The sequence below is a fragment of the Tachyglossus aculeatus genome, chromosome 9 (genome assembly GCF_015852505.1).
Source record: "Tachyglossus aculeatus isolate mTacAcu1 chromosome 9, mTacAcu1.pri, whole genome shotgun sequence".
NCBI classification, from domain to species: domain Eukaryota; kingdom Metazoa; phylum Chordata; class Mammalia; order Monotremata; family Tachyglossidae; genus Tachyglossus; species Tachyglossus aculeatus.
Window position 1 is genome coordinate 1313861 of NC_052074.1, and position 25918 is coordinate 1339778.

At 49.5% G+C, this 25918-nt stretch overlaps 1 protein-coding gene and 1 pseudogene across 2 annotated transcripts in view; one reads left to right on the forward strand and one right to left on the reverse strand.

Annotated features, from left to right (window-relative positions):
- Positions 1 to 7048: 7048 nt before the first annotated feature.
- The window catches only part of SRBD1 (S1 RNA binding domain 1), a 185278-nt gene continuing 166408 nt past the window's right edge, over positions 7049 to 25918 (reverse strand). For both annotated transcript variants that reach the window (XM_038751793.1, XM_038751792.1), the window contains exons 21-22: positions 9722 to 9906; positions 7049 to 7666 (exon numbers count right to left, since the gene is read on the reverse strand). In XM_038751793.1, the coding sequence (XP_038607721.1) occupies positions 7365 to 7666; positions 9722 to 9906 (487 nt within the window). In that variant the 3' untranslated portion in view covers positions 7049 to 7364. The remainder of the gene's footprint in view (positions 7667 to 9721; positions 9907 to 25918) is intronic.
- On the forward strand, positions 8690 to 8830 carry LOC119932743 (annotated as a pseudogene).

The window sequence follows — 25918 nt, forward strand, 5'->3', positions numbered from 1 at the left end:
GTAAAGACGCTTCGTTGGAAGGCGAAACAGAATGATAATGGAAACCACTGTGCCCCGGGCCCCTGGCTGGGCTGCCTGCTTCCCCCCACCCGCCACGCTCCCCCTCTTCCCCTTGGCACGGGCTCCGTTGCCGGCGGCTGGGGATGCGGCCTCGTGTCCTCGTCGGGGCCGGGCTGAACACGTCTCCGCTCTGGATCGGGGGCCCGGGCGCTGTCACTCCATGATGGGTTCATTAGGGCTGTGACCAGGATCCCTTCCTCACCTCTGCGTCTTACAGGAACCCCTCACCGTCAGTTTTAAAGCGGTCCATCATCTCTCCCCCTCCTACCTCTCCTCACCACTCTCCTACTAAAACACAGTCCTCACATTTCCCTCCTTTAATGCCAACCTTCTCACTCTCATCTATCTCCCCCCGACCTCTCGCCCATGTCCTGCCGCTGGCCTGGAATGCCCTCCCTGCTCATATCCGACAGACAATGACTCTTCCCATCTTCAAAGCCTTATTGAAGGCACATCTCCTCCGAGAGGCCTTCCTTGAATAGGCCCTCCTTTCCTCTTCTCCCACTCCTTCCCGTGTCGCCTTGACCTGGTCCCTTTATTCATCCAGCGCTTAGAACAGTGCTTGGCATATAGTAAGCGCTTAACAAGGCCCTACTGAGAGCTCACCTCCTCCAGGAGGCTTTCCCAGACTGAGCCCCTTCCTTCCTCTCTCCATCCCCCCGCCTTACCTCCTTCCCCTCCCCACAGCACCTGTACATATGTTTGTATGTATTTATTATTCTATTTATTTATTTGTACATATTTATTCTATTTATTTTATTTTGTTAATATGTTTTGTTTTGTTCTCTGTCTCCCCCTTCTAGACTCTGAGCCTACTGTTGGGTAGGGACAGTCTCTATATGTTGCCAACTTGCACTTCCCAAGCGCTTAGTACAGTGCTCTACACACAGTAAGCGCTCAATAAATACGATTGAATGAATGAATGAACAAATGCCATCATTATTATCCACCCTCATCCCCCCAGCCACAGCATTTACGTACATATCTGTAATTTATTTCTATTCATGTCTGTCTCCCCCTCTAGACTATAAGCTCATTGTGGGCAGAGAATGTGTCTGTTTATTGTTATATTGTTCTCTCCCAGGTGATTAGTACAGTGCTCCGCATGCAGTAAGTGCTCAATAAATACAACTGACTACTTGCTGTTCATCACACCAAACACGCAAGGCTGAAAAGAACTGAATGAACCAGAAAAGGCGCATGACCTGGCCATTTCACCCCGTGGGTGGGCTGTCGCTGATACCACACCATCCAGATGTCAGAAAAACATGCCGGATGCCCCACACCCCTACCTGATGTGTGAGGTGACCGGGATTAGTGGGAAGCGGCCAAGCTTCCTGGGGCTGGAAATGGGGAGGAGACCCAGCTGCACGGGGAGCCCCTGACCCCTCTTCCCCATCCTCCCTCTGGCCTGGAACACCCTTCCCCTTCATAGATGACAGAACACCACTCTGCCCACCTTCAAAATGTAATTAAAATCAAGAGGCCTTCCCTAAGCTCTAATTTTCCCTACTTTTCTCCCTCTCCCTCTGCGACCTCCCTTGTACTTGGACCCCTTAAGTACTTGATAGTTGCCCCACAGCACTTATGAACTCACCCCAAAATTTAATATCTATCTCCCCCTTTAGACGTAAGCACCTAGCAGGCAGGGAATGACTATTGTTGCTGTATTGAACTCTACAAAGAACTTAGTACAACGTTCTGCCCACGGCGAGTGTTCAGTAAATACCATCGATTGATGCTGCACGCTGTATCACCGGAAAGAGAGTTAGGGGTGGAGAAGGGAGAGTCAGGAGTGCTGGATCATGAGGGGAGAGTGAGAGGTATTGGGTGGTCCAGGCTGGGTCATTCAGGGAGTCAGGGATGGAGAGGGGAGAGTGAGGGATTTTGGATGGCCCTTGCTGGGTCACTGAGGGAGAGTCAGAGATGGAGAGGGGCAAGTGAGGGGCACTGGATGGCTCATCCCTAATGATGAGGGCAACAAGCACACAGTTCCTCCAAACATCCCGGTGCCAAAGTCCTGGGATGCAAGGTTGGCTTCAGACACTCGGCCACCCCAAGGCAGGGATCAATTCACCACCCCTTCACGTTCCACATTTCATCACATGCGACATTTTGCGGACATCTGTCCGGAAATTGTTTCTCCGCTGCTCCCTTGGAATCGTCCCTGCCCCTGCTCCCTATTCATTCATTCAATTGTATTTATTGAGCGCTTACTGTGTGCAGCACTGGACTAAGCGCTTGGGAAGTACAAGTTGGCAACATATAGAGATGGTCCCTACCCAACAGTGGGCTCACGGTCTAGCCTATTCTCAATTTGGCACCCCGGGCAGCTTGGCTGTGAGACCCTGACTTCTATCCTCCACGACATACAAACCTGCCGCCGCCACCTGGGACACAGGCCACCCTCCGCCCAGGCACTGCACTGAGGCCGTGGCTTCGCGCTGTCAGAAGCGGGAACCCGTCCTGCCGGGACAGATAATAATAATAATAATAATAATAATAATAATAACAATAATAATAATAATAATAATAATGTTGGCATTAGTTAAGCGCTTACTATGTGCAAAGCACTGTTCTAAGCGCTGGACAGATGGACAGAACGTAGTCCCGACTCAGAACACCCTTGATAAAGCTTTTCGGTGGCCCACTGGGCATCAGGAACACAGGCCGGCGGGGAGATCCTGAGCTCCAGAAAGAGGCTCTATCCAAAACTGTCTCTCCTCTCCATCCCGGCCATGACGGGCAGGGGACTCCCTTAGGAGCAGGAAATCCTTGGCCATTGCTCCTGAGCTGGTTAGTAATAATAATAATGATGGTATTGTTAAGCGCTTACTATGTGCCAAGCACTGGGGTAGCTACAAGCTTATCAGGTTGTCCCACGTGGGGCTCATAGTCTTAATCCCCATTTTACAGATGAAGTAACTGAGGCTCAGAGAAGGGAAGTGACTTGCCCAAAGTCACACAGCTGACAAGTGCCGGGGCCGGGATTAGAACCTACGACCTCTGACTCCCAGGCCCGGGTCCTTTCCACTAAGCCACGCTGCTTCTTTGGTAGAATGGAGACATTATTCTCCCTCAATCTTGATATTGCTGCTTTTCCTAAACTCTTGGGTTAAACAAGAGTTATTCCACATTTGGAGTTCTATGAGCTCCCAGATCCTATTTTAGAAAATCATGGGTTCTAATCCCAGCTCTGCCACTTTGCTGTGTGACCTTGGGCAAGTCACTTCACTTCTCTGCGTTTCAGTTACCTCATCTGTAAAATGGGGATTGAGACTGAGAGTCCCACGTGGGACAGGGACTGTGTCCAACGTGATTTGCTTGTATCCATCCCAGTATTTAGTTCAGTGCCTGACACACAGTTAGTGCTTACAAATACCACAATTATTATTAGAAGCTGACTTTCCCCACCCCCGGGTCCCTTAAAAGCCCTACTGAGAGCTCACCTCCTCCAGGAGGCCTTCCCAGACTGAGCCCCCTTTTTTCTCTCCTCCTCCCCACCCCCCTGCCCTACCTCCTTCCCTTCCCCACAGCACCTGTATATATATTTGTATAGATTCATTACTTTATTTATTTTACTTGTACATATTTACTATTCTATTTATTTTGTTAAAGCTTTACTTTTATTTATTCTGATGACCTGACACCTGTCCACATGTTTTGTTGCCTGTCTCCCCCTTCTAGACTGTGAGCCCATTGTTGGGTAGGGACTGTATATGTTGCCAACTTGTACTTCCCAAGCGCTTAGTACTTAGTACTAGTACTAAATACTTAGTATTGTGTGCTCTGCACACAGTAAGCGCTCAATAAATACGATTGAATGAATTAATGAATTGTGCTTCCAACTCCAGCTTCTACTAGAACTGGGCACTAATTTCAAACTTCACCACTTTTTTATGGTATTTGTTAAATGCATTACTATGTACCAGGCACTGTATTAAGCGCCAGGGTAGATACAAGCTAATCAAGTTGGACCCAATCCACGCCCCACTCAGGGATCATAGACTTAATCCCCATTTAACAAAAGATGAGGTAACTGAGGCCCAGAGAAGTGAAGTGCCTTGTGTCAGGTCATCCAGAAGACAAGTGGCGGAGCTTGGATTAGAAACCAGGCCCTGCTGACTCCAAGGCTTGGGTTTTAGCCACTAAGAGATGCTGCTTCTGAAGGCCTAGTGACCCCTGGCCACGAGGTGCAGGTCGACTGACCGCCTGGCATTTCTCCAAAAGGGCCGTCCGGTCAGGCTGTGCACGGATCAATAATATCACATCTCCTGTCCAAATCCGGAGACGCTCGTCTGCTACAGTCACTTAGCGTGCCAAGCATTCGTGAGGGCTCTTGGGGGAAAACCGCTCGGGGGACAGCAACAGTATTTAGAAAATGAATCCGCAGCCCTGACTGCTTCCCCGCTTGACTTTCCCCACCGCCCGGTCCCTGACCTCTGCCACCTGGCCCTCGCAACATAAAGGCTTGTGCCCGAGAGGCCACTTCTACTTCCCTTCCAGTGGGGTAGACTGCTCCGGCCAAGAGGCCGTCAGGGTCTCAGTGTCTTAAATCCAGATCACTAGGTTTTCTTCAGCTGAGGAACCCAAATTGGGAGAGAGTGAGTGAGGTGAGGGGGAGAGAGACAATGTGAGAGAGATTGTAAGCTCACTGTGGGCAGCGAAAGTATCCACCAACTCTGCTGTATTGCTCCAAGCACTTATTGCAGTGCTCTAAACGTAGCAAGGATGATTGATGAGAAAGAAACAGAGAGAGGAAGAGACACATGTGAGAGACAGAAAGAGAAGCAGTGTGGCCTAGTAGAAAGAACCCGGGTTTGGGACTTGTCTGCTAAGTGACCTTGGTCGTCTCTTTACTTCGCTGTGCCTGTTACTTCATCTGTAAAATGGGGAATAAGACCGTGAATCCTAAGTGAGACAGGGAACGCGTCCAACCTGATTAACTTGTATCTACCCCGGTTCTTAGAACAGTGCTCGGCACATAGTAAATGCTTAACAAGTACCACAATTGTTTTTCATTTGTACGATCTGAATGTCTATCTCCCCCGCTAGACTGTAAGCTTGTTGTGGGCAGGGAATGTGTTGTGCCAACTCTGTTGTATCGAACTCCTCACAGTGCTTAGTGAAGTGCTCTGCACACACTGAGCCTCAGTGAATTCTGTTCATTAACTGACACTACCATTACTACTTATGGAAGGGAGATGAGGTGGCTAATAATAATATTAATAGCACTATGCTATTAGCCACCTCTTCTAAACACCAAGGCAGAAGCACTTATTATTACGGTATTTATTAAGTGCTTATTATGTGTCATGCACTGTTCTAAGCACTGGGGTAGATACAAGGTAATCAGGTTGGACACAGACTCCGCGCCACACATGGGGCTCACAGCCTGAGGGATCACGTTGTCTCTGACCTGATTATTTTGTATCTACCCCAGCGTTTAGAACAGTGTTTGACACAGAGTAAGTGCTTAACAAACACCACGATAATAATACTTTCATCCCCATCTTACAGATGAAAAAGCAGAGGCACCGACAAGTAAATTGATTTTCCCAAGCTCACCAGGAGGCAGGTGGCCAAGTCAGGATTAGAACCCAGGTCTCTTGACTCCCAGTCATTTGCTCTGTCCAACAGGCCATGCTTAACAGCGGCCTCTAAGACTGTAAACTCGTTGTGGACAGGGAATATGTCTGCTTACTGTTATACTGTACTCTCCCAAGTGCTTAGTACAGTGCTCTGCACACAGTAAGTGCTCAATAAATACAACTGACTGATTGATGGGGAGAGCTGGGTCTGTCCAGTTCTAAACAGAAACTGAGCAGGAAGCAGCATGGCCCAAATTCTTTCAAAGGACCTGGGTTCTAATCCCGGCTCCACTACTTGTCTGCTGTGTGACCTTGGGCAAGTCACTTACTTCTCTGGGCCTCAGTCATCTCACCAGTAAATTGGGAATTGAGATTGTGAGCCTTGTGTGGAACAGGGACAGTATTCAACCTGATTATCTTTTCTCTACTCCAGTGCTTAGTACAGTGCCGGGAGCATAGTAAGCACTTAACAAATGCTATAAAAGGTAATGAGTTGATGCCAAGACTCAAATGCTCGGCTGGGCACAGGTGGCAGATCTCCAGCTAATGTCACCAGCTCCAGGAGCCAACTCTTCATTGAGATCTCGGGGGCAGAGATTTCAGGGGGTTCTCAGCCTGGCGCGTGGCAAGCTCTAAAGAGCTTCCGGGCCAGAAAGCCGCCATTCCGGTCTCCTTAGCTCTGGTTGTGGGTCTCCGCCCCTCCGGATCAGGCCTGGGATCACACTTGAAGGCATCAGGAGGTGGAAAAATGAGTCAGAAACTGGTTTATTGCGTCCATTCTAGCCATGGCATTAAACATGCCCATCTCAGCCTGGCACGTGGCAAGCTCTAAAGAGCTTCCGGGCCAGAAAGCCGCCATTCCGGTCTCCTTAGCTCTGGTTGTGGGTCTCTGCCCCTCCGGATCAGGCCCGGGATCACACTTGAAGGCATCAGGAGGTGGAAAAATGAGTCAGAAACTGGTTTATTGCGTCCATTCTAGCCATGGCACTAAACATGCCCATCCTTTCCCCAAACCTCCGGAATTGGTCAGCGCCGGCCCGGGGGCGCGCCGGGGCTTGGTCTGCTGTCCGGATGGAAAACAAACCTGCACGCCTTGGTTCACAGACGGCCTTGATTCACAGACGACTCTGAGACGCCCGCTGCTGCAAAACTCAAAACTGGACGAAACGCGGCCCGGCCCCCTTCTCCCCTTGGGTCTGAACCAAGAAAACGAAGCCGCGGCTCTCACCCAGGGCCGGTCGGCCATTCAGCTGGGTTACGAGAGTCATTTCAAAAGAAAAAAAAAAAAAACGGGCCGCAAACGGATTGAAATCAAGGTGAAGAAGAGGAGAGGGAGGAAATGGAGGGAGAGGGGATGGCGGAGGAAGGAGAAGAGAAGAGGTAGAGTTGGGGGCGGAGGGAGGAGGAAGAAAAGGAGCAGAGCTGAGGAAGTGGACAAGAAGAGGGGAGGAAGACGAGAAGAGCAGAGGGAAGGCAGAATTGGCTCAGAGTATCTCCAGGTTCCCGTCCCTTGGCCCCCCTGCCCCCACGGGGAGGGGATACCCTGTGTGCTTTAGTGCCCAGGGACACCGGCTGAAGGTACTGGATTCCCAAGCAGGCAGCACCCTGGCACACAGGGGGGTGGGAGGAACCCAAGGCGCCGGGAACCGGTGGCCAAACCTGCCCTCTCTTCGCCCCACTCCTTCGCGAGAGCCTCTAGGCACAGTCCGGTCCTCAGCGGGTGGCCTCCAAAACCCGAATCAGGTCCAGGGTGATCCTGGAGCGGGGAATGTCCACGTTGAGCACCCGGACCTCTACCTTCTCCCCGGGCCCCAGGCCCAGGCTCCTCCTCTTCTTCGTCTTGGACAGCTTGGCTTCCGTCACGTGGCGGATGGGGATCAGGCCCGACTTCCCCACGCCGATGTCCACAAAAATCCCGAACAGAGTGGCGTTCTCCACCTTCCCGGTGAGCTTCGCGCCCACTTGCAGGTCTTCCAGGCAGACGATGCTCCGCTTGAAATCCGGCTTGTCAAAATCTGAAAAGGAGGGGAGAGACGGGCAGGGGGTAGAGGTGGCAGAACCAAACCCAGCCAGCTCATCACAAAACCCTGCAATCCCTGGCCCCACGACCTAGCACCCCACCATCCCTCTTCCACTCTTTCTGCCATTTTCCCATTCCCTCTCCTTCCACAGCGACCCTCTCGCCACGTCCGCGCTTCCCCTTCACACCACGCTTCTTAAAATGGTTGGACTCGCTCCTTTCGTTCTCCAGCTTTCCCTTCCCTACGACTAAGGCGGGAGCCCTCTCCCCACAGGCCCCCCTGCCCAAAGTGACTCTCCCACAGCCCCGGGTGGGGGAGGGAGGGTGGCTCTAGGCCCCCCGGGGACCAAACCTGCCCGTCCCGCCCGGGCACGGGGAGGTCGAGCACAAGAGCCGGGCTGTAATGCGATAGGACCTGAGGCGCCGGGGGAGACTGTGTCAACGGCAGGTGAAACCCGATAGTCGGCCGGGCCGGGGCCACCGCAGCCCCGGGAGGTGCGGGAGGAGGCCCAGAGGAGTTGTTTTCGTTGGCCAACTCCGTTCCCCCCTTGCTGGGGTCCAGCTGTTGGGGGCCCCCCGTGAGCGCCCGCTCAGCTGCTCGGCTCCATTTAGCAATGGTAGGTCTCCGGCCGGAACCGATCCCAGGGTTTCGAGGATGGCCGGGCCCCGGGGAGCTCTCTGTGTCCATTTCAGGGGCGTGACCTTCTTTAACCACTGGTTTTCTAGAGCAGAGAGGGGACCACGGGCTCTCCGTGTGGGGATCCCGGGCCTGCGGACACCTCACGTAAAAAACCACCATTCTGCTGCATTGTCCTCTTCACGGTGCCTTAGTACAGTGCTCTGTGCACAGTAAGCGCTCAATACATGTCGACCGACTAGTGGAGGGGGAAGTGTCTTACTCAGGGGCAGACTGACCAGACCTCCAATCAGCATCTTGTTGCATGCCAACTTGTGCTTCCCAAGCGCTTAGTACAGTGCTCTGCACACAGTAAGCGCTCAATAAATACGATCGAATGAATGAATGAATGAAAGGAGAGAAGGTTAGCACTCCCCTTGAGAAGGATGGAAGAGGTCCTAGTGGCCTATACAACACATACATGGTTAAGGCGTTGCCACTACAGATAAGCAGCGTGGCTCAGTGGAAAGAGCACGGGCTTTGGAGTCAGAGGTCATGGGTTCAAATCCCAGCTCCGCCAATTGTCAGCTGGGTGACTTTGGGCAATTCACTTCACTTCTCTGGGCCTCAGTTACCTCATCTGTAAAATGGGGATTAAGACTGTGAGCCCCCCGTGGGACAACCTGATCACTTGTAACCTCCCCAGCGCTTAGAACAGTGCTTTGCACATAGTAAGCGCTTAATAAGTGCCATTATTATTATTATTATTATCTTGGAGCAGAGCACCGGCCGGCTGCAGCCGCGGGGAATCTCCCTCTAGACTGTGAGCTCCAGTGAGGTTGTTTTTCCCCACTGAGACCTGGGATGGGTAGAGATCCTTGAACAAGGCAAGAAAAGTCTCCCAAGATGCTCAGCTGCTTTGGAAAATTCAATTCAATTCAATTGTATTTATTGAGCGCTTACTGTGTGCAGAGCACTGTACTAAGCACTTGGGAAGTACAAATTTGAAACATATAGAGAGGGTCCCTACCCAACAGAGGGAAAACCTAGGGTTGCCAGGAGGGGCTGCCTAACATTGACAGCGGCTGGTTGGAAGTAACATTTGTTCCGACGATTTTGACACCTGCCTACGTGTTTTGTCTTGTTGTCTGTCTCCCCCTTCTAGACTGTGAGCCCGTTGCCGGGTAGGGACCGTCTCTATATGTTGCCGACTTGTTCTTCCCGAGCGCTTAGTACAGGGCTCGGCACACAGTAAGCGCTCAGTCAATACGATTGAAAGAATGAATGGGCAGGGATCGTGCCGACCGACTCTCGCACCGTCCTCTCCCGGGCGTTTAGTACAGGGCTCCGCACCCGGTAAGCGCTCAGTAAGTGCCATCGTTTGACCGAGGGATCGGAGCCAAAGGAGCCCGCTTGCTCTTCCTCGGCCTTTACCTGTGCGGAAGTCGAAGCCTTCGGGCTGGCCGAGGGCGTCGGTGATGATCTGCAGAGTCTGGGCCGTGGTGCCCAGCTGTTCCGCCACGCCTGGCAGTGCCCCGTTCTGGAGGAGCTCCTTCACCTTCTCCTGCAACTGGGGCTTCCCGACGTCCTGGAGGCTTCTGCCGATGAAGGCCAGGAACCTGTGTGGACACACAACCGCCAACGCGCCAAAAAATGATGGTGTTTGTTAAGTACTTATTATGTGCCAGGCACCGTATTAAGCGCCGCGGTGGATACAAGCCAATCGAGTTGGACACAGTCCCTGTCCCATGTGGGGCTCACGGTCTCAATCCTCATTTTACAGAGGAGGGAACGGAGAGGTGAAGTGACTTGCCCAAGGTCACACAGCAGACAAGTGGTGGAGCTGGGATTAGAATGAATGACCTGCTGACTTCTAGGCCTGTGTGCTATCCACTACATAATAATAATAATAAGATGGCATTTATTAAGCACTTACTATGTGCAAAGCACCGTTCTAAGCGCTGGGGAGGTTACAAGGTGATCAGGGTACATGGCGGGCTCACAGTCTTCAACCCCATTTTACAGATGAGGTAACTGAGGCACAGAAAAGTGAAGTGACTTGCCCAAAGTCACACAGCTGACAATTGGCAGAGCCAGGATTTGAACCCATGACCTCTGACTCCAAAGCCTGTGCTCTTTCCACTGAGCCACACTGCTTCACTACATCATTCTATTCTATTCTTTCTTTCTCTCTCTCTTTCTTTCTCCCTTTCTTTCTCCTTCTTTCTCCCTTTTCTTTCTTTCTTTTTCTTTCTTTCTTTCTTTCTTTCTTTCTTTCTTTTTCTTTCTTTCTCTCTATCTCTCTCTCTCCTTTCTCTTTCTTTCTCTCTCTCTCTCTCTTCCCCCCCCCCCCCACCAAGCCCTTGGCTCCATCCACTAGGCCATGCTGCTTCTCACTAGCCCCCGGCTCCTCCCCGGCTCATAGCCTCTTTGGCATCGCTGGGCCGGAGCCAGCGTTGCCCAGGGTCCACTGGGTCACTGGGCTCCCCGAGGGACCCTCGGCCCTCTGGATCTCACTTCCCACAATTCATCTTCCGTGTGGGGGCGGCAGGATGGGAATCCCGATTCCCTGTCGGCGGGGTCTGGCCGGAGCGTCGGCCCCCGGGTGCGGGGCTGGACTAAGGCTCCCTGGTGCCACGACCCGCTTCAAAGCCTTACTGAAGGCCCATCTCCTCCAAGAGGCCTTCCCTGACTCAACCCTCCTTTCCTCTTCTCCCACTCCCTTCTGCGTCACCCTCACTCCCTTTTCTCATCTCCTCTCCCAGCCCCACAGCACTTATTTACATACCTGCAATTTATATATTTATATTACTGTCTGTCTCCCTCTCTAGACTGCAAGCTCATTGTGGGCAGGGAATGTGTTTATTGTTATATTGTACGGTCCCCAGCACTTAGTACAGTGCACACAGTAAGCGTTCAATAAATATGCTTGAATGAATGAATGAATGAAAGCGGAGTGTCAGGATGATAATAATAATAATGATGGCATTTATTAAGTGCTTACTATGTGCAAAGCACCGTTCTAAGCTCTGGGGAGGTTACAAGGTGATCAGGTTGTCCCATGAGGGGCTCACAGTCTTCAACCCCATTTCACAGATGAGGGAACTGAGGTCCAGAGAAGTGAAGTGACTTGCCCGAAGTCACTCAGCAGACAGTTGGCAGAGGTGGAATTTGAACCCATGACCACTATGACCACTATGACCAGTGACCAGGATGGTCACTGACCGCTCACCATTCCAACATGGTGGCTACTCATTCATTCTAATCGTATTAATTGAGCACTTACTGTGTGCAGAGCACTGTACTAAGCGCTCGGGAAGTACAAGTTGGCAACATAAATAAAATAGAATGGCAACAAAAATAGAACTCATTCTTAAAAAGTTAATTCTAAACATTACGTTCTAAATAGTTCGGTCAAAAAAATCAGGAGCAAATTTGATCTGAAAACTTAAAACTGATAGATTTTACCACTTCCCTCTGGACAAAGGCGGGTTGGGGGGAGGAGGCTTCTTTTGCAAAGGAAAACCGCCATCCTGGGGTCCACATTTGGTTGTATGTCGGTCTTTTTGCACAGATAGGTAGGACCTCATTGCCTAGTCGCACCTTCCTTACAAATAAATGCCAGCACACGCCTACACGCTCCTTCCTCCAACACACACACACCTTCCTCCAGCACTCCCACACGTCATACACACACACAATCCCTTGCAAATGCATTCATACATACATTTACTTATTATTATTGTATTTCGTTCAACCAAGCAATCATTTTTATTGAGCACTTACTGTGTGCGGAGCACTGTTCTAAGCCCTTGGGAGTGTACGATAGAGTCGGCAGACCCCTTCCCAGCCCACAAAGGGCTTGTTGAGAGCTTCTTATGTGCCAGTCAATCAAAGGTATTTATTGAGTGTTTATGTGAAAGAGCACTGTACTAGGTGCTTGGGAGTGTCCAATACAACGGAGTTGGCAGACACGTTCCCTGCCCACAACGAATACTGTACTAAAGCGCCGGGGTAGATATGAGATAATCAGGTCGGACAGAGTCCCTGTCCTACATGGGGCTCACAGTCTAAGTAGGAGGGAACAGCACAGAGAAATGAAGTCACTTGCCCCAAATCATCATCAATCGTATTTACTGAGCGCTTACTGTGTGCAGAGCACTGTACTAAGCGCTTGGGAAGTACAAGTATAGAGACAGTCCCTTCCCAACAGTGGGCTCACAGTCTAGAAGGGGGAGACAGAGAACAAAACCAAACATATTAACAAAATAAAATAAATAGAATAGATATGGACAGGCAAAATCACAGAGCGGAGAGGTGGCGGAGCCGGTATTAGAATCAATCAATCGTATTTATTGAGCACTTACTGTGTGCAGGGCACTGTACTAAGCGCTTGGGAAGTACAAGTTGGCAACATATAGAGACAGTCCCTACCCAACAGTGGGCTCACAGTCTAGAAGGGGGAGACAGAGAACAAAACCAAACATATTAACAAAATAAAATAAATAGAATAGATATGGACAGGCAAAATCACAGAGCGGAGAGGTGGCGGAGCTGGTATTAGAATCAATCAATCAATCGTATTTATTGAGCGCTTACTGTGTGCAGAGCACTGTACTAAGCGCTCGGGAAGTACAAGTTGGCAACATATAGGACCGTGCTCTTTCCGCTAAGCCACTGCATACCCGTTTGCACACATTTACACTCACACACACCGTCCATCCCTCTGTGCACACCAAGCTGAGAGGGCACTCCTAACTCCGCGTGTGCTGGCGGCTGAACGGTCACATGGGGCCTCAGTGACAGGCAACAGCTGTCTGAGCTTTGACTGACAGGGCAGATGTGACATCTTTTCCCTGCCATGTTCCTGCCCCCCCCCCTCCAAACCCCCCGGGGGCCACACCACGGACCAACTTCCTCCCACCACATTCTCCATCGTGCATACGCTCCGCGGGGGGACCTCCGGTCCCCTTCCCCACCCCGGCTGGCGGCTCCGGTGTCCGAAGGGAAGGCGGGCGTCGGACAGAAAGCCCCGCATCCCGTGGGCGCGGCCGAAGGATAAAACTCCAGCAGCGTCAGCCGGGGAGGGACGACCCTAAGTCGGCCGGGTGAAGGCACATCTCCTCCGAGAAGCCTTCCCTGATTAAGGTCTCCTTTCTTCTTCTCTCACTACCTTTTCCATCACCCTGACTTGCTCCCCTTTATTCATCCCCCCTTTTAGACTGTGAGCCCACTGTTGGGTAGGGGCTGTCTCTATATGTTGCCAACTTGTACTTCCCAAGCGCTTAGTACAGTGCTCTGCACACAGTAAGCGCTCAATAAATATGATTGATTGATTGATTCCCAGCCCCAGAGCACTACTACTGTCCATCTCTGTCATTTATTTATTTCTATTAATGTCTGTCTCCCCCGCTGGACCGTGAGCTCGCTGTGGGGAGGGAATGTCTCTGCTTATTGCTACATTGGACTCTCTCAAGTGTTTAGGACAGTGCTCTGCACACAGTAAGCGCTCAATAAATACGACTGACTGATTGAATGATCTGAGTCAAGTTGCTTGTCCTCTCTGGGTAGCAATTCTTCTCGTTGCCCACCTCGGGGGCAAACACCCCCACCGCTCGCTCCTGGGGCAGTAGTTTAACCAGCCGGGGAAGCCCTGGGCCCGGCCCAGAGACACAGGGTGACCCTACCTGGGGCAAATGTTCCTCCTCTAGACTATAAGCTCATCGTGGGCAGGGATCATCATCATCATCAATCGTATTTATTGAGCGCTTACTATGTGCAGAGCACTGTACTAAGCACTTGGGAAGTACAAATTGGCAACATATAGAGACAGTCCCTACCCAACACTGGGCTCACAGTCTACCAACTCTGTCCTCCTGCAATAAGAATGTGGTATCTGTTAAGTGCTTACTATAATAACAATTATGGTATTTGTTAGGCACTGTACTAAGCGCTGGAGTGGATACAAGCAAATCGGGTTGGACACAGTCCCTGTCCCATGGGGGGCTCACAGTCTCGATCCCCATTTTGCAGGTGAGGTATCTGAGACACAGAGAAGTGAAGTGACTTGCCCAAGGTCACACACCAGACAGGTGGCAGAGCCAGGATTAGAACCCACGACCTTCTGACCCCCAGGCCCGTGTTCTATCCACTCCATCATGCGGCTACTATGTTATAATAATGATGGCATTTATTAAGCGCTTACTATGTGCAAAGCACTGTTCTAAGCGCTGGGAAGGTTACAAGGTGATCAGGTTGTCCCACGGGGGGCTCACAGTCTTCATCCCCATCTTCCAGACGAGGTCACTGAGGCCCAGAGAAGTGAAGTGACTTGCCCAGAGTCAAACAGCTGACAATCGGCGGAGCCGGGATTTGAACCCATGACCTCTGACTCCAAAGCCCGGGCTCTTTCCACTGACCCACGCTGCTTCCAGGTAATGTCCTAAGCGCTGGGGTAGATACAAAGTAATAGGGTTGGAGACAGTCCCTGTCCCACGTAGGGCTCACGGTCTCCCCCGAGGACTCTGTACAGTGCTCCGCACACAGTAAGTGCTCAATAAATGCCACTGATTGATTGAAAAGGACTACAGGGTCCCCGGACACATGGAAAACCTGCTTTGAAACAGTAAGTTCCTCTGGCCCGAACCCCATCCGTCTCACCGAAACAGTCCGGCAGCCATTAGTGGTCTGCACAAAGTAAGCGCTCAATTCATTCATTCATTCAATCGTATTTATTGAGCGTTTACTGTGTGCAGAGCACTGTGCTAAGCGCTTGGGAAGTACAAGTTGGCAACTTGGCAATAAATGCGACTGAATGAAATACAACTGAATGAATCAGACCCCAGACCGTGAGCACCAAGGGGGACAGGGACAAGGCTCTGACGATCCCACACCTTCCCCAGCGCCTAGTCGAGGGCTCGGAACATACGAAGTGCTTAATCATCATCATCATCATCATCAATCGTATTTATTAAGCGCTTACTATGTGCAGAGCACTGTACTAAGCGCTTGGGAAGTACAAATTGGCAACATATAGAGACAGTCCCTACCCAACAGTGGGCTCACAGTCTAAAAGGGGGCTCACAGTCTAAAAGTCTTAATGAATACCGTTTCTTAAGTCCCCACAACCTGCGAAGCTCTGCGGTGCTCCCAGCCCCTGGGTGAAAGAGAAGATGATGCCCCCGGCCCTTTCCATATAAAGAAATCTTTCCGAGCGGTTATGGATTAAGAGAGGCCTGTTTAATCTGGCTGTGCGGGGCCATATATCATTTTCACTCAAACAACGGTGTCCTCGGGGTTCTTACAGCGAGAATCGATACCGAGAAAACAGTTTGGCTTAGGGTAGTGCTTTTCTATTGATCACCCCTATTTTTAAACGTCATTGCTACGGAAGAAGTTAAATGAGTCCTTATCCTAAAAACTTTGAGAGTCTGCACCAAGGTCAGAAGGAAAAAAAAAGGGAGAAAAAGAGAGATAGAAATAGACAGTGATAAGACAGGGAGAGAGACACCGAGAGGGGGAAAGATGGAGAGGCAGGGAAAGAGGCAGAGAGAGAAAGAGACACGGAGAGACAGAGCTAAGGAGGGGAAAAAGACAGAGTCAGGCAGTTAGAGAAAGAGACAGAAGCAGAGAAAAAGAAAAAGGCAGGAAAATAAAGACGGAGAAAGAGAAAGAGGCAGGGAGAGAAAGAGAGATAGGGAGAAGAGATGCTATATTAAATGATATAATTAAAATGAAGGACTAAGCACTATATTACGCGCTTAGTACAGTGCTCTGCACACAGTAAGCGCTCAATAAATACGATTGATTGATAAATGATATGGGTCACTGCAGCTGGACTGACCTTTGTCTGCTAGGTGCTGTCAAGAGAAAAAGGCAGGAAAATAAAGAGACGGAGAAAGAGAAAGAGGCAGGGAGAGAAAGAGAGATCGGGAGAAGAGACGCTATATTAAATGATATAATTAAAATGAATGACTAAGCGCTATATTAAGCACTTAGTACAGTGCCCTGCACACAGTAAGCACTCAATAAATACGACTGATTGATAAATGATATGGGTCACTGCAGTCGGACTGACCTTTGTCTGCTAGGTTCTGTCAAGTGAATCCCCCCCTGAACAATCCCGTCCCCCGCCCCCTAAAAATAGCACTTCAGGAACAATTGTCGTTGGAGCCAGAGTCCAAAACATGTCCCTGGTTCCACGCTGCAAATGGCACTGTCCTCCTCAAATCTTGGGAGTCAGAGGTCGTGGGTTCGAATCCCAGCTCCGCCACTTGTCAGCTGTGTGACTTTGGGCAAGTCACTTCACTCCTCTGGGCCTCAGCTCCCTTGTCTGTAAAATGGGGATTAAGACTGTGAGCCCCAGGTGGGACAACCTGATAACTCTGTATCTGACCCAGCGCTTAGAACAGTGCTCGGCACATAGTGAACGCTTAACAAAAACCATCATTATTCAATCCGCCATCTAGACTGTGAGCCACTGTTGGGTAGGGACTGTCTCTATATGTTGCCAACTTGTACTTCCCAAGTGCTTAGTACAGTGCTCTGCACACAGTAAGCGCTCAATAAATACGATTGAATGAATGAATGAATGAATGAATCTACACCAAACTCTCTGGGTCCGCATTCAGACCCCAGCCTGCTGATGTCGGTGAGGAGCCGACACCCTCCTTCCCAGCTACCCCTGTGGTGGGGAAAAAAAAAAATAATAATTGTGGTATTTGTTAAGCGCTTACTATGCACCAGGCACTGTACTAAGCGCTGGGGGGAAATACAAGCAAATCGGGTTGGACACAGTCCCTGTCCCACATGGGGCTCACAGTCTTAATCCTTATTTTAAAGATGAGGTAACTGAGGCACAGAGAAGTTAAGCGACTTGCCTAAAGTCATGCAGTAGACAGGAGGGGAGGCAGAATTAGAACCTGGGTCCTTCAGACTTCCAGGCTTGAGCTCTATCCACTAGGCCACAGTGCTTCTCAGTGTGCGTGGCAACTCCCCATATGCTGCTAAAAGGAGCGTTATCCCCAAAGTCAGACAGGGGATCCCGTCCTAAATCTTAACAATAATGATGGTATTTATTAAGCGCTTACTATGTGCAAAGCACTGTTCTAAGCACTGAGGAGGTTACAAGGTGATCAGGTTGTCCCACGGGGGGCTCACAGTCTTAATCCCCATTTTCCAGATGAGGTCACTGAGGCCCAGAGAAGTGAAATGACCTGCCCAAAGCCACACAGCTGACAACTGGTGGAGCCGGGATTTGAACCCATAACTTCTGACTCCAAAGCCCGGGCTCTTTCCACTGAGCCACGCCGCTTCTCTAATCTTCCCCAGCCTCTGATGGTTCCCATTTGTTAGGGCCACACTGAGCTGCTGATGTTTCTGTTTAACACGTCATGTCATCCGTCTCCCTTAAAGTAGGAAAGTAGCATAAATGGAACAAATAGGCACATCATATCCCCCCTCGCGCTCACATCTGCACAAAGTTAGGACCTCGGTTGAACGGCGGTAAGAGAGGACGTTAATCATCAAACAAAGGTGTGGGATCCACAAAATAGCTGATCAACCCGCCGATCGATCATCTTTATCAACCACTTCTTGTGTGCAGAGCACTGCGCTGGACATCTGGGAGAGGACGACAGAACGGCTAATATTTCCAAGAAGGATTTTACCGATCGATCATATTTATCAACCACTTCTTGCGGGCAGAGCACTGCGCTGGACATCTGGGAGAGGACGATAGAACGGCTAATATTTCCAAGAAGGATTTTACCGATCGATCATATTTATCAACCACTTCTTGCGGGCAGAGCACTGCGCTGGACATCTGGGAGAGGACGATAGAACGGCTAATATTTCCAAGAAGGATTTTACCGATCGATCATATTTATCAACCACTTCTTGCATGCAGAGCACTGCGCTGGACATCTGGGAGAGGACGGTAGAACGGCTAATATTTCCAAGAAGGATTTTACCGATCGATCATATTTATCAACCACTTCTTGTGGGCAGAGTACTGCGCTGGACATCTGGGAGAGGACGATAGAACGGCTAATATTTCCAAGAAGGATTTTACCGATCGATCATTTTTATCAACCACTTCTTGCATGCAGAGCACTGCGCTGGACATCTGGGAGAGGACGATAGAACGGCTAATATTTCCAAGAAGGATTTTACCGATCGATCATATTTATCAACCACTTCTTGCGTGCAGAGCACTGCGCTGGACATCTGGGAGAGGACGACAGAACGGCTAATACTTCCAAGAAGGATTTTACCGATCGATCATATTTATCAACCACTTCTTGCGTGCAGAGCACTGCGCTGGACATCTGGGAGAGGACGACAGAACGGCTAATATTTCCAAGAAGGATTTTACCGATCGATCATATTTATCAACCACTTCTTGTGGGCAGAGCACTGAGCTGGACATCTGGGAGAGGATAGAACGGCTAATATTTTCAAGAAGGATTTTATCGGGTTCCTTGCGGGGAGGTGGCAGATGTTTTCTCTGGGAGGTGCAGACGCCAAAGGCTGTTTCAGAAGGCCCTGTTTCCGTTCTCGCTTTCATCATCATCAGTCGTATTTATTGAGCGCTTACTGTGTGCAGAGCACTGTACTAAGCGCTTGGGAAGTACAAGTTGGCAACATATAGAGACAGTCCCTACCCAACAGTGGGCTCACAGTCTAAAAGGGCTTTCCCCTCCACCTGCCCCATTTGGGCCTTTGTGGGGCTACTTCAATCATTTATTTATTTATTTATTTATTTTACTTGTACACTTCTATCCTACTTATTTTATTTTGTTGGTATGTTTGGTTCTGTTCTCTGTCTCCCCCTTTTAGACTGTGAGCCCACTGTTGGGTAGGGACTGTCTCTATGTGATGCCAATTTGTACTTCCCAAGCGCTTAGTACAGTGCTCTGCACATAGTAAGCACTCAATAAATACGATTGATTGATTGATTGATTCGATCGCCACCTCAGCGCATATCCGCAGGAGAAGATCGAGGGGCCACGCTGTCCCTGGAGAAACGCCACTTAGCAAGCGTTCAACTACCCCAGCAGATAATAATAATAATAATGATGGTTTTTGTTAAGCACTTACTATGCACAAAGCACTGTTCTAAGCACTGGGGGACATACAAGGTGATCAGGCTGTCCCATGGGGGGCTCACAGTCTTCATCCCCATTTCCCAGATGAGGGAACTGTACTCTAGAAGTCTTCTATAATAATAATAATGATGGTTTTTGTTAAGTGCTTACTATGTGCAAAGCACTGTTCTAAGTGCTGGGGTATATACAAGTTAATCAGGCTGTCCCACGCAGCGTGGCTCAATGGAAAGAGCACGGGCTTTGGAGTCAGAGGTCAGGGCTTCAAATCCCGGCTCCTCCACTTGTCAGCTGTGTGACCCTGGGCAAGTCACTTCACTTCTCTGTGCCTCAGTTCCCTCATCTGTAAAATGGGGATTAAGACTGTGAGTCTAATGTGGGACAACCCGATCACCTTGTATCCCCCCAGCGCTTAGAACAGTGCTTTGCACACAGCAAGCGCTTAACAAACACCATCATCATCATCATCATCGTCCCCATTTTCCAGATTAGGGAACTGAGGTACAGAAGGTATGTCTAGAAGTCTTCTATAATAATAATCATAATGATGGCTTTTGTTAAGTATTTACTATGTGCCAAGCACTGCTCTAAGCGCTGGGGGAGGGGGGAATACAAGGTGATCAGGTTGTCCCACATGGGGCTCCCAGTCTTCACCTGGGGGTGGCTGCAGATGACCTGCCACCCCCATGGAGTCAGACCACAAGGAAGAGGCTCTCATGAAATAAGCGCGGCATTTGGTAAGTGCTTACTATGTGTCAAGCACTGTGCCGAGTGCTGGGGTAGACACAAGATCATCGGGCCCCATACAGGGCTCACGGTCTACGTAGGAGGCAAGCCCAGTATCAAATCCCCATTTTGCAGAGGAGGGAACTGAGGCACAGAGAAGTGAAGTGTGCCTGTATATATGTTTGTACATATTTATTACTCTATCTGACTTGTACATGATCTATTCTATTTATTTTATTTTGTTAGTATGTTTGGTTTTGTTCTCTGTCTCCCCCTTCTAGACTGTGAGCCCGATGTTGGGTAGGGACTGTCTCTATGTGTTGCCGACTTGTACTTCCCAAGCGCTTGGTACAGTGCTCTGCACACAGTAAGTGCTCAATAAATAAGATTGATTGATTGATTGATTCAAGTGGCTTGCCCAAGGTCACACAGCGTATGGGTGGTGGAGCCGGGATAGGAATTGTCTCCCAGGCTCTTTCCACTAGGCCACGCTGCTTTCCAGAAGCCATTCCTTGTGTTACGCACCAGATAGAAAGCCATTTCCCGCTCCCCGCCACCCCAAAATATCATTTCCCGGGAGAGCTTTCCCCAGGAGATCAATCAATGGTATTTACTGAGCACTTTCCGTGTGCAAAGCACTGTACTAAAGTGCTTGGAAGAGTACAACAGAGTTGGTAGACATAGTCCCCTGCCCACAAAGAGTTTATTGTCTAGAGCCCGTAATCTCATTACGGGCAGGGAATGTGCCTGTTTATTGTTATATTGTACTCTCTCAAGTGCTTAGTACAGTACTTTGCACATAGTAAAGCACTCAATAAATACGACAATGAATTAATGAAAAGGGGAGACCATCAATCAATCAATCGTATTTATTGAGCGCTTACTGTGTGCAGAGCACTGTACTAAGCGCTTGGGAAGTATAAGTTGGCAACATATAGAGACGGTCCCTACCCAACAGTGAGCTCACAGTCTAAAAGGGGGAGACAGAGAACAAAACCAAACATACTAACAAAATAAAATAAATAGAATAGGTATGTACAAGTTAAATAAATAAATAGAGTAATAAATATGTACAACCATATAGACATATATACAGGTGCTGTGGGGAAGGGAAGGAGGTAAGATGGGGGGATGGTGAGGGGGATTATTAAGATGATAATACAAATAAATTACCGATAGGTACATAAATGCTGTGGGATTGAAGTTGGGGTAAATATTAACTGCTTAAAGGGACAAATAAACCCCACCCTACTAATAATAAATATTTCCACTGAGGACGGGCGAATCCACACTAATATTTCCAGGATGTCTCCGTCCCTGGCCCAAGATTTTCAGAAGTCTTTTTTGGAGTCGAGGATTATTCCCCGGACTTCTGGTTGCCAATCACAGGATTAAAATTGAGTCCGAGTACTCAGGTTTTTATGAAACTAGCAGTTATGGAATTTTTTTTTAAATGGTATTTGTTTAGTGCTTACAACGTGCCTAGCACTGTTCTAAGCCCTGATACAAGGTTGTCAGGTTTTCCCACGTGGGACCCCCAGTCTTAAACCCCATTTTCCAGATGAGGTAACTGAGGCACAGAGAAGTTAAGTGACTAGCCCAAAGTCACATGGCTGACAAGTGGCAGAGCTGGGATTTGAACCCATGACCTCTGATTCCCAAGCCTGTGCTCTTTCCACTAAGCCACGCTAAAAGGCCCTTATCTGTAGAAGAGGGGGAAAGTAAATGATATAAAGAAAATCAACTCATCATCATCATCATCAATTGTATTTATTGAGCGCTTACTGTGTGCAGAGCACTGTACTAAGCGCTTGGGAAGTACAAGTTGGCAACATATAGAGACAGTCCCGGCAGATCCGGTCTCTCGATTCCGCTGTAAGTGACTCTGCCCATCTGACCGTCAACCTGCGGTCCCGCACTTGAACCACAGATATTTCCTTTCCTTAAGATGCTGATCTCAACGCCGCAGCCTGGCCTACTGGATAGAGCCCGGGCGCCAGAAGGATCTGGGTTCTAATCATGGCTCTGCAAATTATCTGCTGCATGACCTTGGGTGAGTCACTTCACTTCTCTGGGCCTCGGTTACCACGGCTGTAAAATGGGGATTAAGACTGTGAGCCCGATATGGGACAGGGACTGTGTCCAACCTGACAACCTTGTAATACTAATGATAGTGATGGAATTTGTTAAGCGCTTACTATGTGCAAAGCACTGTTCTAAGCGCTGGGGAGGGATACAAGGTGATCAGGTTGTCCCATGGGGGGTTCACAGTCAATCCCCATTTTACAGATGAGGTAACTGAGGCACAGAAAAGTGAAGTGAAAGTGACTTGCCCAAAGTCACACAGCTGACAACCTTGTACCTACCCCAGTGCTTAGTACAGTGCCTGATACATAGTAAGCACTTAAAAAATACCATAAAAAAAACCCCCGGGGGAGAGGAAAAAAAGGCTATGAGCCCTATGTGGGAAAGGGACTTTGTCCAACCTGATTAGTTTGTATCTACCCCAGCGCTTAGTACAGTGCCTGGCTATTAGTACCATAAAAAAAAGCCATGGGGGAGAAAAAAGACTATGAGCCCTATTCATTCATTCATTCAATTGTATTTATTGAGCGCTTACTGTGTGCAGAGCACTGTACTAAGCGCTTGGGAAGTACAAGTTGGCAACATATAGAGACGATCCCTACCCAACAGCGGGCTCACAGTCTAGAAGTCTCCCTGTGTGGGAGAGGGACTCTGTCCAACCTGATTAGCTTGTATCTACCCCAGTGCTTAGTACAGTGCCTGGGACATAGTAAGCGCTTAACAAATACCATAAAAAAAAAAAGCCACGGGGGAGAAAAAAAATGTGGGAAAGGGACTGTGTCCAACCTGATTAGCTTGTATCTACCCAGTGCTTGACACATTGTATGGGTTTAACAACTATGAAAAACAAATAGATCGGAAGTGACTTTAAAAATGGTGCTTGGATCTCGGGGTTTACATTGCTAACTGGGTAGAGCCGTTCTTGGGCCCACCCACCCCAGACCTGACGACATATAGCTGGGGCTTAGAAAAGGGCAGGAACACACAGTTCTTTCCCTACTGAAGCCAAATGTGGCAAAGTTCCCTTCCCCCTGGCTGGCAGAGGGGTTGGATCGTCACCGTCATCATTAGGCAGGGAACGGTTCCCCTGAGCTGGAGGAGATACGGCCCCCTCCTCCCCCGAAACCCACCTGTCATTTCTGCTGGTTCTGTCGAAAGAGATGTCAGATTAATTGCCGTTTTCGTCATCGACGGACCGTTCCCGATCCCTGTCCGGGGCAGAGCCCCAGTCCGCCGGGCTCCAGGAGTCGGGGGCCCGGGGACAGGAAGGTCCCAAAGCCGGTGGGACCCTCCCCAAGGCCCCTCGGGCCCCACGCCCACCTGGAACAAATCCAGAGCTAATGGAAATTGTTTTACAAGGGGCTACCCTCTCTCAAGGCAGATCCAGCTGCAGCAGGTTCCAGCAGCCTGCTCCAGACCAGGGCTTGTGGCCCAATGACCTATGAACCACGGCCATGCAGTACTGCTGTCTTTTTTTTTAAAAAAAAATAATAGTAATGATGGTATTTATTAAGCACTTACTATATGCCAAGCATTGCTCTAAGCACTGGGGTAGATACAGGGTGATCAGGTTGTCCCACGTGGGGCTCACGGCCTTAATCCCCATTTTACAGATGAGGTAACCAATGCACACAGAAGTTAAGTGACTTGCCCAAACTCACACAGCTGATAAGTGGCGGAGCCGGAATTAGAACCCACAACCTCTGATTCCCAAACCCAGGCTCTTGCCACTAAGCCATGCTGCTTCTAAATCATAATAATAGCTGTGGTACTTGTTAAGCACTTACTACGAGCCAGGCACTGCACTAAACACTGGGCTAAATATAAGTGGGTTGGGCACAGTCCCTGCCCTACAAGTTGTTGCCAACTTGTACTTCCCAAGCACTTAGTACAGTGTTCCGCACACAGTAAGCGCTCAATAAATACGATTGAATGAATGAATGAACATGGGACTCACCGACTTAATCCCCGTTTTACAGATGAGGGAACTGAGGCATAGAAGCGAAGTGACCTGTCCATTCGTCAGCCAGCAAACAGGTGGTGGAGCCGGGATTAGAACCCAGGTCCTCTGATTCCCAGGCCTATTCTCTTTTCATTAGGCTATGCTGCTTCTCATTAATAATTAACTAATTAATTATTAATTAATAATTAATAATAACCTCATCAGTAATGAGGTTGGGAAGGTCGGGGGAGAATGTCAACTTCTGGACCAGGGTGAATGAATGACAGGGGTGGTCTGGATGGTGGGGTACATTCATTCATTCATTCAATCAATCGTATTTATTGAGCGCTTACTCTGTGCAGAGCACTGTACTAAGCACTTGGGAAGTACAAGTTGGCAAAATATAAAGATGGCCCCTACCTAACAGTGGGCTCACATTTATTGAGCGCTTACTGTGTGCAGAGCACTGTACAAGCGCCTGGAAAGTATAATTCCGCAACACAGAGTTTGGTGGATTTGATGGTGGAGTTGGGACTAATTTTCCCCCCAGCAGAGAGACACGGGAAGTAGTGTGGCCACTTACTTTTTTTTTTAATGGCATTTATTAAGCGCTTACTATGTGCACAGCACTGTTCTAAGCACTGGGGAGGTTACAAGGTGATCAGGTTGTCCCCCGAGGGGCTCACAGTCTTCATCCCCATTTTACAGACGAGGGAACTGAGGCCCAGAGAAGTGAAGTGACTTGCCCAAAGCCACCCAGCTGACAACTGGCAGAGCCGGCATTTGAACCCATGACCTCTGACTCCAGAGCCCGGGCTCATTCCACTGAGCCACGCTGCTTCTCTGGTCTGCTTCGACTTGTCTGCTGTGTGACTCTGGGCAAGTCACTTCACTTCTCTGTTTCCAGTTTCCCATCTGCAAAATGGGGATTAAGTCAACCAGTGCTATTTACCGCACACTCGCTGTGTGGGGCACTGTACTAAGCGCTTGGGACAGTACAATACAACAGAGTAGACTGGCTCCTTGCCCACAATGAGCTCAAAAGCCTTCCTCCTCCCTCTTACTTAATAATTAATAATAATAATAACTGTGGTATCTGTTAAGCGCTTACGTGCCAAGCACTGTTCTAAGCACCGGGATAAATACGAGGTAATCAGATTGTCCCAGACAGGGCCCACAGTCTCAATCCTCATTACACAGATGAGGTAACTGAGGCACGGAGAAGTCAAGTGACTTGCCCAAGGTCACCTAGCAGACAAGTGGCAGAACCGGGATTAGAACCCATGGCCTCTGACCCCCAAGCCCGAGGTCTTGCCACTAGGCCAAGCTGCTCCTCTTAGACTGAGAGCCCCGTGTGGGACAGGGACTGCGTCCAATCTGATTAGCTCGTAGCTGCCGCAGCACTTAGTGCAGTGCTTGGCACAGAGTAAACGCTCCAAAATGCCATTAAAAACAAGGAAAAAAGACCGTGCAGCATTACCAGGAGGAGGTGGCGCAAGCTTTTTGTCTCTTCCCGAATCCCGGTTTGGAAGTCCGTGACCATTACCTGCTTCTGACTGACAAGGAGCCCGCTAAGCATTTCCTCTTCCCTTCGGAGCTCCGCCGCCCGGGCCGGGAAACCGGATCCCCTCTGCATGCGGGATTAATTGTGCGGCCGAGGCTAGTCCATTATGAGGGCTGTTTTCACATTCAGGCGTTTCAGCACGTTAGTGCCCGGTATCAACTTTGCAGGCAAGAATGCCGTTTTCCAAATCGCTGATCCAAGCACGGCCC